This window comes from Megascapheus bottae, chromosome 2, assembly GCF_031878675.1.
Source record: "Megascapheus bottae isolate mThoBot1 chromosome 2, mThoBot2.hap1, whole genome shotgun sequence".
In the NCBI taxonomy this organism is placed as follows: domain Eukaryota; kingdom Metazoa; phylum Chordata; class Mammalia; order Rodentia; family Geomyidae; genus Megascapheus; species Megascapheus bottae.
In genome coordinates, this window is record NC_143510.1 from 37,593,482 (window position 1) to 37,605,483 (window position 12,002).

At 45.3% G+C, this 12,002-nt stretch overlaps 1 protein-coding gene across 1 annotated transcript; it reads left to right on the top strand.

Moving 5' to 3' along the window:
- The first annotated feature begins 255 nt into the window (after positions 1-255).
- Positions 256-1,588, top strand: Gpr27 (G protein-coupled receptor 27). The gene has a single exon (XM_090324004.1). The coding sequence runs from the start codon at positions 348-350 to the stop codon at positions 1,515-1,517; it is 1,170 nt and encodes a 389-aa protein (XP_090180130.1). The 5' UTR covers positions 256-347; the 3' UTR covers positions 1,518-1,588.
- Positions 1,589-12,002: the final 10,414 nt, after the last annotated feature.

A 12,002-nucleotide genomic window follows, 5' to 3' on the forward strand; every position in this document is an offset into this window, starting at 1 on the left:
GGCAGCGGCGGCGGAGGCGGAGGAGGAGAAAGAGGAGGATGCGGGGGGCTGCAGGCGGCCGCGCGGCCCTGTCCGCAGTGAAGCCCGCGGCGCCCCGGGTGCAGGGAGTGGCCGTCGCCTCCCGCGCGCACCATTCCTGAGATGGCGGCGGTGGCGCGGCGGCGGCGGCGGCTCCGGGAGCCCAGGAGAAGCCGGACCGGTGCAGGCTGAGTCCCGGTCATCACCGACCCGAGGAGCCCACCGAGAGCCCCTGGCGGCGGAGCAGCGCGGGCCGGGAGGCCTGCGGGAGCGGCGAGGCCTCGGGGAGGCCCCGGGGCGGAGCGCACGGCCTGGGGGGAGACAGCGCGATGGCGAACGCGAGCGAGCCGGGCGCGGGCGGCGGCGGCGGCGGCAGCGGCGGCGGCGGTGGCGGCGGTGGCGAGGCGGCCGCGCTGGGCCTCAAGCTGGCCACGCTCAGCCTGCTGCTGTGCGTGAGCCTGGCGGGCAACGTGCTGTTCGCGCTGCTCATCGTGCGGGAGCGCAGCCTGCACCGCGCCCCGTACTACCTGCTGCTCGACCTGTGCCTGGCCGACGGGCTGCGCGCGCTCGCCTGCCTCCCGGCCGTCATGCTGGCCGCGCGGCGGGCGGCGGCCGCGGCGGGAACCCCGCCGGGTGCGCTGGGCTGCAAGCTGCTCGCCTTCTTGGCCGCGCTCTTCTGCTTCCACGCCGCCTTCCTGCTGCTCGGCGTGGGGGTCACCCGCTACCTGGCCATCGCGCACCACCGCTTCTACGCCGAGCGACTGGCCGGCTGGCCGTGCGCCGCCATGCTGGTGTGCGCCGCCTGGGCGCTGGCGCTGGCCGCGGCCTTCCCGCCCGTGCTGGACGGTGGTGGCGGCGGCGGCGAGGAGGAGGACGCGCCGTGCGCCCTGGAGCAGCGACCCGACGGCGCCCCCGGCGCGCTGGGCTTCCTGCTGCTGTTGGCCGTGGTGGTGGGCGCCACGCACCTCGTCTACCTCCGTCTGCTCTTCTTTATCCACGATCGCCGCAAGATGCGGCCCGCGCGCCTCGTGCCCGCCGTCAGCCACGACTGGACCTTCCACGGGCCCGGTGCCACCGGCCAGGCGGCCGCCAACTGGACGGCGGGCTTCGGCCGCGGGCCCACGCCACCCGCGCTCGTGGGCATCCGGCCCGCGGGGCCCGGCCGTGGCGCGCGCCGCCTCCTCGTGCTGGAGGAGTTCAAGACCGAGAAGCGGCTGTGCAAGATGTTCTACGCTGTCACGTTGCTCTTCCTGCTCCTCTGGGGGCCCTACGTCGTGGCCAGTTACCTGCGGGTCCTGGTGCGGCCCGGCGCCGTCCCCCAGGCTTACCTGACGGCCTCCGTGTGGCTGACGTTCGCCCAGGCTGGCATCAACCCCGTCGTGTGCTTCCTCTTCAACCGGGAGCTGCGGGACTGCTTCAGGGCCCAGTTCCCCTGCTGCCAGAGCCCCCAGGCCACGCAGGCCACGCTGCCCTGCGACCTGAAAGGCATTGGGTTGTGAGGGACCACCTTCCCCCATCCCCTCGCCACCCGCACCCCCACCCATCCCACCCCGTCCAAACCTTTCCCTGTGGCTTGGACAGAGATCTTCCTTGTCTCCATTCTGTTCTCCTTTTGGTTTTCTAAGCTGCCTTCAAAATGACTCTGAAAGTGGATACAAGCTTGGATTGTACAGACTCCTGATTTTGGGGGGGAGGGAGTGGGGTGAGGGGGAGGGAGGGGTGGTGGGTCCCTTGTTCCAGTTCCAGTTCTGTCCACTTGTCATCCTAACTCTACAGTAGGCCCTGCAGGCTTTTTGTACTGGAAGGGAACTTTTCTTCCATGTGTAATTTCTCTCGCCCTCTTTTTTTTTTTTTTAAATAAGAGCTAAACTAACTTTCTTCATGCAAAGTTTCCTAATGACCATGGCCAGTTTTCTACAGAAGCTATTTTTGACAACCTCAAGTGGCATTATATTTGCATGGCAGTGGAATGAATAAAGCTGGAGGACTTGGCAAGTTGGATTGCTTGAGGGTCTTCTGTTGGAGGCAGAAGGACAGGCATGGTGTCTTTAGTTCCCTCTGCATCTCAGGCCACAGGCCACAGGGCTAAGCCGGTTCTGTACACGGGTTGTGAACTTTTTCAGTGCTGACATTGAACTTAAAGAGTCAGTAGAAAGCAGTCATTTTTGAAAGTTTATAATACTGCAAACCACACATCAGCTGATAGCTGCTCTCAGTATTTTGTCAACCTTGGATGGAAACATTTCTGTAAAATTGTAACTTTAAAAAGAGTAAAAAGTGTTTTGGTTAGTGATGGTGTGGAGAAAATACAGTGTTGCATGTGTTTGTGTGTTCTGATCTGATTCAGGACTGGGAAGGTTTTGGAAAGCAGAAGAAACAACATCGACATTGTTTAGATGGGATTGCCAATGAAAAGTTAAAAGTACTTTTATGGAAACAGTTTGTGCTTTGAGAAGCCTGGGGTTCTTCTGTCTTACAAAACTAATTTCCACTTTGAAGATTGTGCTGTTCATGGTGTAAAAGAATGGAATATAGTGATACTCCTCCTTCTAGGAGACAAAACTTTTCCCTAACAGTGTTCGCTAGGTTAGGCTGTGCTGTTGTTCTATTGATGGTTGTTTAAAACTTCTAATAAGCATTATAATTTTAAATAACATTCTTGATTGGACATTGTAATTTGAAACAAAGACTACATTCGGCAAGTACTGTATAATAATTTTTGCTTAAAATGCTACATTTTTATTAATGTACCTTCCGTTTTGAGGATTTATATCTGTATTTCTCTTGGCATTACACAAATATACCAGTATTTTCATTCTGGAGTGGTGGTTCTGTTGTTGGTCAAGGCCAGGGCTACGAGTGTGTTCCTTGTATTTAATAGCCTTTTCGTACTTGCTGTTCTCTTTCAGGTGTTAAAGTTTGAACATTTTCATTTTCAAGACCTTTGGCAGTGTTTAAAATTGAGTGTGCAAGATTAAAAGCTGATCTTTAAGTAAAAGAAATGATAAACACATATTTGTATATGTGTTATATATACAGTGTACATGTATGTAAATAAGCAAACAGGCTTAGGAGTGGAACACTGGCCTAGTATTATAGAGGCACTGGGTTCCATCCCTTCTCCAGTGCCAGATTTTTTTTTAAGTATATCAATAATTAAAACAGTATCAATAGAGTAATCATTTTGGTTAATAGTCATTATAATGGGTACAATAAATACACTGAAACTTACTTTGAGTAAATATAAACTATTAAATAGTACAAGAGGGATAAATAGTAAGATAATATAGACAGATAATATCATAAATAGGCAATCTTATTCTATTTTGTTTGTGAAAGTTAATGTGAGCAGAACATCATCTGTTTGGAAAATATTCTAAACCCCACCCTGTTTCTCCTCGTAGTTTGAAAGTATGTGATTGATCAAGATAAATCACTCCCAAGAGTTGCTCACCAAAAATCTCCACAAACCCAGACCTAACAGCCTAGCAATTAAAAGTCTTTTCAGTGGGACACAGGTAGCTCACACCTGTAATCCAGCTACTCAGGAGGCTGAGATCTGAGGATCACCATTCAAAGCCAAGCCTTGACAGGAAAGTCCATGAGACTCTTATCTCCAATAAACTACTCAGAAAAAGAAAGGCTGGCAGTAGAGCTGTGGCTCAGCTGGTAAAGGGCTAGCTTCGGACCAAAGCAGCTCAGGGACAGTGCCCAGACCCCTGACTTCAAGCCCCAGGACCAGCACGCATATACTAAGTCTCCTCCACCAAACCTCCATCTACCCAAGGTGACACTAGTTCAAGAAACAAAGGACATTAAGGGCATTTGCCATCCAGAATTTTTAGCACCTAGCCTGGCAAAGGAACCCAATCAACAAAGAAAACTCCTTACTACAATAGTGACAGGCTGTAGCTGCAGTGCACCTCTCTGTCCAGGAGAGGTATGATGCATAATGGGAAGACTTCCATTAAAATAGCCTGTATAATGGACTGGTGGGGTGGCTCAAATAGCAGGGTGCTTACCTAGTAAACACAAGGCCCTGAGTTCAAATCCCAGGGATGAAAATAGCTTTAGTTCAGAAATCAAATAAACACATACTAAACTGCACAGTGAGATAAAAGAGTTACCACTCTTGGGGCCTGGAGTTTGGCCTAGTAGTAGAGTGCTTGCCTAGCATGCACCAAGACTCAGGTTCGATTCCTAGGTACCATATACATAGAAAAAAGCCGGAAGTGGTGCTGAGGCTTAAGTGGTAGAGTTCTAGCCTTGAGAAAGTCCAAGGACAGTGTGCAGGCCCTGAGCTCAAGCCCAGGACTGGCAAAAAAAAAAAAAAAAGTTACCACTCAACTCTAGGCAATAGAAAATGGATTTGTATGAAAATCTTCACTGACATACCCATGTGTGGAATTATTAGGCTTAAAACAGGCATTTTTTTGTTCTTTTTTTTTTTACCTTACATCAAATAGCTTTATGGAAAGACTGGAACTGTTAAAATTGACATTCAGTTGGGGGGGGGGGAATTTATTTCTCTATTTTCAGTGCCAGGTGTCAAGTTCACCCAGCTTGATTGTTCAGCTGGCAGTCTACCTCTTGAGCCAAACATCCAGTCCTGCTTTGTGCTGGTTATTTTGTCTGCCCACACTTAACTTCCAACTTTGATCCTCAGATTACAGGTGTGAGCCACTGATACCTAGTGGCATTCAATTTTTAAAACAGATAATTCCAGCAAAATGGGGACACATATAACAAATCAATAGTCACAATCATCTAAAATATCTAATATGCAACTTTGCCAATTCTTACAAGTTCTGTCAAGTTAATTTCTATTCCTATTTTGCCTCTCCTTTCTTATTTTTCCCCTTCTTTCTTATTCCTCCCCTTGCTTTTCTCCACCCCAACCCCATTTTTATTTTGGTCCTTTATAAAAGTAAAATTATTTCTGACAAGACTTTGGTCTGGCCATCAGCCTTCTACAACATCAATGGTCCTGTCTCCAAAAAAATGGAAGGGCCCTCGGTTCTACGTCTGATGGATGAGGTAATTTTGCAGGTGGAACATTTGGTTTGTGGGATTCTGGGTCCACTTCCACCCTGCAAGCTTAAAGATTGAGTGGTGACCCTTTGTCTGCCACAGAAGGTCTTTTGTGGCACTCTTTCTGCCTTTCCTCAGCCCTCCGTCCTTCCACTTACTGGAAAGCCCATTCCCCAAGTCCTGTCCTATCCTCTCATTCCACTGGGATTAATAGTTATCCCTGTCCACAACCCAACTATGCCCCAGATCCTGCCTGGACATTGGATCAGTGCTAGACCCAGGTTTGGACATTTGGACATTCTTCTTGGCCACTCATGTACATGGCTTCTTCTCCCATGGAGTTACACTCCTGGGCCATAGCCTTGGCTCTGCACCTTCCCCAGTGCTTCTCCTCCCCTCCCTCTCCAGGCTCTGTATTCAGCCACTCGGGTCACTGTCAATGTCCTGAAGAGAACACTTTTAGTCACATGTATCCTTTATATGTATTCTATCTGCATGAAATGCTCTCAGATATAAAGAGTAGGTAGACATAGAGGTGAACATACAGCCTTTACAGAGAAAGACATTTGCCCCGGGCAGACGCTGTAAGAGATCCAATTTACCCACTCAAGTCAGTAGGTTTGAACGCCATGCCTGGTGTCATACCAGCATTTAAAGTCATCTGTGTGTTCCTGGGTGGCTGTGGTTATAAAACGCACCTGACCCCAAATTCCTTGCAGGCATTTCAATTTGCTTAGAAGAATCATCAAACTTGATCTAAAGGAGTTCTTTCTGTCTTTTCTCCAACCTGGACAAAGCTTTTATACTCTAACCCAGCTCAAAAGGATCCAGCTACCCCACCATATCCATTGCTTTTGAGATGTTCTTGGATGAAGATGTGATGCTTAAGACACAGCAACCATCTTAGAAACCATGAAGACTGACATTATCAACACTAGAAATGGCAGAATGGAAAAGAAAAAAAGTAAAAGAAAAAAATGAAGCCATCTATTTTATTTTTCTTCTTTTCTAACCAGAGAACAAACATTGAACCTCTATATTACTGGTTTCAGATAAAAACTATCATTTCAGCCATAACATCAGAAGACCGAAGTAAATACTTAAAACTGCTCTGTCCCCTTCTTCCATTCCTTGACCAGTATGACTGACAACTTGGAACTATACTTATGAGTTTTTTTAAGTAGACATTTATTTTCTGCTTTCCCACTATCAGATTATCCTTTCCTAGTACTAATTATCCAGGCTACTCTAGCTAGAAAGAAAAGAGATTTTTACACTATTTATTACTAGGCCAGTTGTTTAATTGCACTTTATAATATCTTTTTGATCTGTGTATGTTTCAATTTTTTATATTGTAAATTGAATTACATGAATCTGGAAAATGACATAACGGAATCCATCCACTTGATAGATTCTGAAAGCTAGCAAGAAGCCAGTCTCAGTTTTGAGAGATGCAGAAAGAGACAGGAATGGGGAGATGCGGTTTTTGTCTAAGAACCTAGCCAGCTAGTGACTGGAGGAACTTGGCAAGGGCAGAGCAAGACAGAGGCCAAGAGGGACAGAGATGGAGAACCTGAGCTAAGGAAGAGACGAGACTTCAGGGTGGATTGTCTGGAATAAAGCCCTGGGCCGTGCACATTTCTCCTTACCCAATTTAGGGAGGAAAAATAGTTCAGGTCTCATCTTCCCCTCTGCCTGAGTTCTTCTAGTCTTTCTTTTCCATGCTCTTTTCACTCTTGAATCTGTTTAGAAATGCATTTCTCTAAGTGAAATAAAACCACAGACTTCTCTCTCGTCAAAGTTTTCTGTCCTAATTCTCTGCGAGTATACAAGAGCAAGTAAGGAGTGGAGGCGTTCTAAGGTGGAGGTTTTGTTACATAAGGTCTGCTCTGAGGAGAGCCAGCAAAGACACTGATGACTGGAATTGTCTGAACTAAGCAAACATGGAGCCAGTGATCTCAAAGGACCCCAGTCTTCTCTCCCCAAGAAGTGGAGCAGCAGGCTTATGCTATAGGGAAGGGTCATTTGTGATTTTTACAGGTCGAAAGAGGGAAGATTTAGAAGGGTCCTGACCAATCCTGTGTCTTTTTAAATGAACAGCTTGAAATTTACATCTGAAAGCTCAAGTCTTGACACTATTTCAAATTATACCAAGAATCATGCAAAAAAAAAGAGCTTAAGTTTCAATATCAAGGCATGAATGCAATAATCTCATTTTGTAGTAATGTTAAGGAGACAGGTAAATTAAAGCTCTTACATCCTGGCTCCTAAAGGGAATAATTTAGTCATTTACAAATTAAATGGGCAGCTGACAACAGGTGGAGGATATGTGAACTGTTGGAAAATGCCACTCCCCAGATACATCTGTATTACCTGTACTATGCCAGTCTGTCTAAATTGTTAGGAGGGAAAACTTACAAAATGTCATCTGAACAACCCCACCCTGTTTTCTGGTGGGAACCTGGAGATAGCCATGTGTGCTTTCACGTTCTACAGCTATGCTGTCCATTGAGAAATGCTTTGCAGTGTTAAAAGTTTCAATGCCAATCTGATAGTATTTGTCAAAATTCTAAGAGAGATGTAAAACTTAGAATGTACAGGAGATGAATGCTTTTCCATACCACTCTCATTTAACACGTGTTCTTTTTAATTTTCAATAGAACCCCTGAATACTGAGCCATGTGCCTGGTGATGTGTGTGGCAGAGAGAACCCATCACAGATGCTTCTTCTGCCCAAGGACCACACAGCTTGTGGAGAGAGTGCTTCATTCTTTAACCTCCAGTCACCATCCACTTCATTTGCATTTCGCTCCAGGGGAATTATGGGATATCCAGAGCTATTTTTAGAATTTGATTTGCATAATTGTTCTAATCCTTTATGAGCACAGTGACACGTGGTGTGACAAAGGATTTAAAAATTGTAAGTTACTTTATAAGGTTTACAAAGACCTATATGTGTGTATATAATACACATATGTATATATGTATGTTATACATATAAACTTGTCTCGTCCAAAGGCACATGATTAGTTCTCTGCTAATGGCTTTTCACTCTACCTTTTGCAAATGCTGTTCACAGTAATTTAAGTGTATTCCTTTCTTTTTTATTCTGTCTTATTTTGTGCTGGTACTAGTGTTTGAACTCATGGCCTTGCAATCTCACTTGATTTTTATTATTCAAAGCTACCACTGAGCCACACCTCTATTTATATCTCTCTGCTAGTTAGTTGGGGTTTCATAGACTTTCCTGCCCGGGCTGGCTTTGAACCATCATCCTCAGATCTCAGGCTCCTAGGTATAGCTAGGATTCTAAGCATGAGCTATGGGTGCATAGCGTGTCTTCTTTTACTTTCTAACCCATCTTGGAATGATTAGATTTCATCTAAATAGCATGAGAAAATTTACAGTTGTTTGGGGCATGTGATGACTTTCCCCAAATTTCTAAATCTACGTATAGGTGACATTTTCATGTTTGGACACTGGATACAGAAGATGTATTATTCATAGGTTTTCCTAGTGTTTAGAATGCAAATATGACCAAAATACATGTGAGTAGGTTTAATGATTCTAATGTGAAAATTCTGCCCACCAGGCCAGCAGGTTCCTGCTGTGGTATGATTTCTGGACACCAGTAATGAAGAAGTTCCTCTTCCACTGGAAGGCTGTGGGCTCTCAAGCACCGCCCTTGAAGTCTTTTGTCCCTGTACCCTCACAGCCAGCCCTAGCTGGGACTCTCATTCAACACTAAACACTAAACCCACCCAAACCCATGTCTATCCAGTGCCATTGGATTCACTTGTCCCAGCTCAGTTCTCAGCAGAGAATCTGATTATGTAACAAACCATGATACTCACCCACCTCCCTTCACGGAGGGGAGTGGTTTCTGTCATTATTTACAATTCACAAACCAATTCTGGATGGTTTGACCTATACTGCAGGATGTCAAACCAAGAACACAGTTTTTGAAAAGAACCACTATATGATCTGGCTAAACAGCAAGCGGTATATACTTGAAGGAATGTAAGTCAGAGTAGACACGGTTACACACCCATATGTACTGCAGCACTATTCACAATAGCCAAGCAATGGAATCAGCCTAGGTGCCCATCAACCAATGAGTTCATGAAGCAAATGTATATATACAGTATGGAGTATTATTTAGCCATAAAAAGGAATGAAATTGGGGTCAGGGGTTTGGCTCAGTGGAAGAGCCCTTGCCTGGCAAGTGCAAGGCCCTGAGTTCGGTCCCCAGCTCTGGAAAAAAAAAGAATGAAATTGTGCCAATTGCCGGAAAGAGGATGGCCTTGGAGATTATCATAAATAAGCTGAATGATGTACACACCAGTGAGCTCTCATCAGAGCTAGGTAAACCTTTTTTATTCTTTAAAAAGCAGCCAGCGTCTGGTATTTTGTTATAGAAATAAAAAAAGAGATTGATAGATTAAAGGATAAATAAATTGTCAAGAAGAAACCAAGTTGATTTTAAGATACAGGAAAGGTAGGGTAGGAGATACAGAGAGGAAAAAATTGGTGTTGAAATGATAAGATGCAGGATGGCGGATACAGGAGGTTTCCTTGCACACTGTTCTTGCTGTTTGTTTTGGCTTATTGAAGCAGTGTCCCATTATACAGTCCAGGCTGACTTTTAACTCTTGCCTCAGTTTCCTCAGGGTCTAGGGATTGTAAGCTCATGCCACCATGTTCAGCTAAAATTTGTTATGCTTTAAAAAATCTCCATAATAAAAAGTTCTGTTGATTTGCTTGTTTGTTCTCTGTGAGCCAAATACATTCAATGCCAGTCTGGATCTTGTCTATGGGCAAACTCAATTTGGGAAACTTCACAGCAGTTGTTTAAACCTAACTTAATAAAACACAATTTTCCTTCAATTTTGCTTGTAAAGGTTTAGAATTTCTGCACCCAAAATGGGGGGATTGTTCATAAGTAACTCACATTTAAATCAAGATGATGAAAATTTAGATTTATAACAATGTGGGAATTTGCTTAGAAGTAAAACCTAAAGATGGGGAACCATTTATCTATAATTGAATTTATTTTATCTGAGTCCTTAGCTTGAAATATTTTAGTGACTTAGGAAACCTTCCTTGAATATGGCAAGCCATAGATCTGACCCAGAAATGTTGTTTCTTTGATTGTACAGCACATTTGCCTTTTCATTGCTTTGCATGAAAAAATATTTTGTTCTGAGTTGGTCTGTGTGTGTGTGTGTGCGCGCGCGCGCGTGCGTGTGCCTGTTCATGTGAGCACGTGTCTAGGGTTTGCACGCAGGGCCTGAGTGCTGACCTTGAGCTTTTTTGCACAAGGTTGGCATTCTACCACTGGAGGCAGAGCTTCATGTATGGCTTTTTAGCAGTTAATTGGAAATAAGAGTCCCATGGACTTTCCTACTAGGACTGGCTTTGAACCACAATCATCAAATCAGTTTCCTGAGTAGCTAGGATGAGGGATGTGATCCACCAGCACTTGGCTGCATTTGATTTTGAAACATTTAGCTCTTCAAAAAATCTTACCTTTATGGGGTGTTGGTGGCTCACCGCCTGCATCATTTCATAAAGCCAAAAAACACTATACAGCTTCAAATTAGACCAGTGGCTATCAGAGGAATGCACTTTCTGCCCACCTGCCATTTCCAGGCATCAGGCACTATCTTCAGATTCGCAGGTTGTCAGAACAAAGGGATATGGCTGGCATCTAGTGGGAAGCCACCAGGGAAGCTGCTCAGACTCCACTGAGGCACTGAAACCCTCACATAACATGGCCCAGAACCTTCATTAGCATACAGGTGCAGAAACCTAGGACAGAACTGATGTGTCCCAGCTGTCACTGGGACAACTGCATGCAGGAGTGTTCCAGACATCACCATGAAGTCCCCAGGTGACCCCAGGACATGCGCTCTGAGTGTACATAAGACACACAGGTGGACTTGTGTATTTTGTCACCAGGAATCAGAACAGTTTTCTACCTCCTCGATATGGGTGTATTTGATTGCAGTGATTACAAGTCAATTCAATTATGACATGGTGCAACGTTAGACCTGAGCCATTCTGATAATTGAGGGACCCTGCAGAACAGAATGAAATCCTGGGATGTAAGGGGGAAGGACATCTTGGGGGTTCAAAGCCCCAGTCCCCTGAAAGATGACCATAGGGGTTGTGGGAGGACTTGTAATCAAGTACAAAGCTCCAGGCCACAGGTAAGACAGGGAGCAGCTGGGTGGGCCCAGGGCATCTCCATAGCTCTAGGGAGTTTTGTACAGACTTAAAATAGATATACTCTTCATATGGACTACACATAACTGTCACTGAATTTTCCAGTGGTGACCTTGACAAGCCTTCATGTAGAATGAAAGTCAATTGGAGTTATTCATGCTAAGGGTTGCAGAAACTTCTGAGGGTGGCAGGAAAAAAAAAGATATTGAGCCATTTCCTTCCCTTCTAATGAAAATAGAGAAATATCTCAGTCAATATTGTCACAGTTAGCCTTTCCACACAAGAGTGGACCTTTGTTCTTTCTCAGTGGTTTTCCATGTTGGGTCCACCTTAGAATGTAATTTAGATGCTTTAAAAAATCCCAATATCTAGGTCTCACCTTGACACATCAAATGAAAACCCTTGAGGAGGGTGGATGATTGAGAAATGGGAAGAGGACTTCAAGGGTGCCATGTAAATTGAGCATGAAAACCTGAGACCTGGGAAGGGGTGGGGGGAGGGAAATGGGGACAAAAACATGAGAAGTGGTGTCAATATGTGAGAAGTAATGCACCTACTATCTGATGAATGTAACTGTGAACCCTCTATACATTATGCTGACAATAAAAAAAAAGTTAAAAAAAAAAAAAAAAGAAAGAAAACCTGAAACCTGAGCGGCTGAAGCAGGAGGATTGAGTGCACCAGAAAAGGCTGGGGTATGTAAGGAGATTGTTCTCAAAAACAAA

What these genes read in the sequence shown, in the direction of transcription:
- Gpr27 (XM_090324004.1), top strand. Translation starts at nt 348, where the DNA reads ATGGCGAACGCGAGCGAGCCGGGCGCGGGCGGCGGCGGCGGCGGCAGC.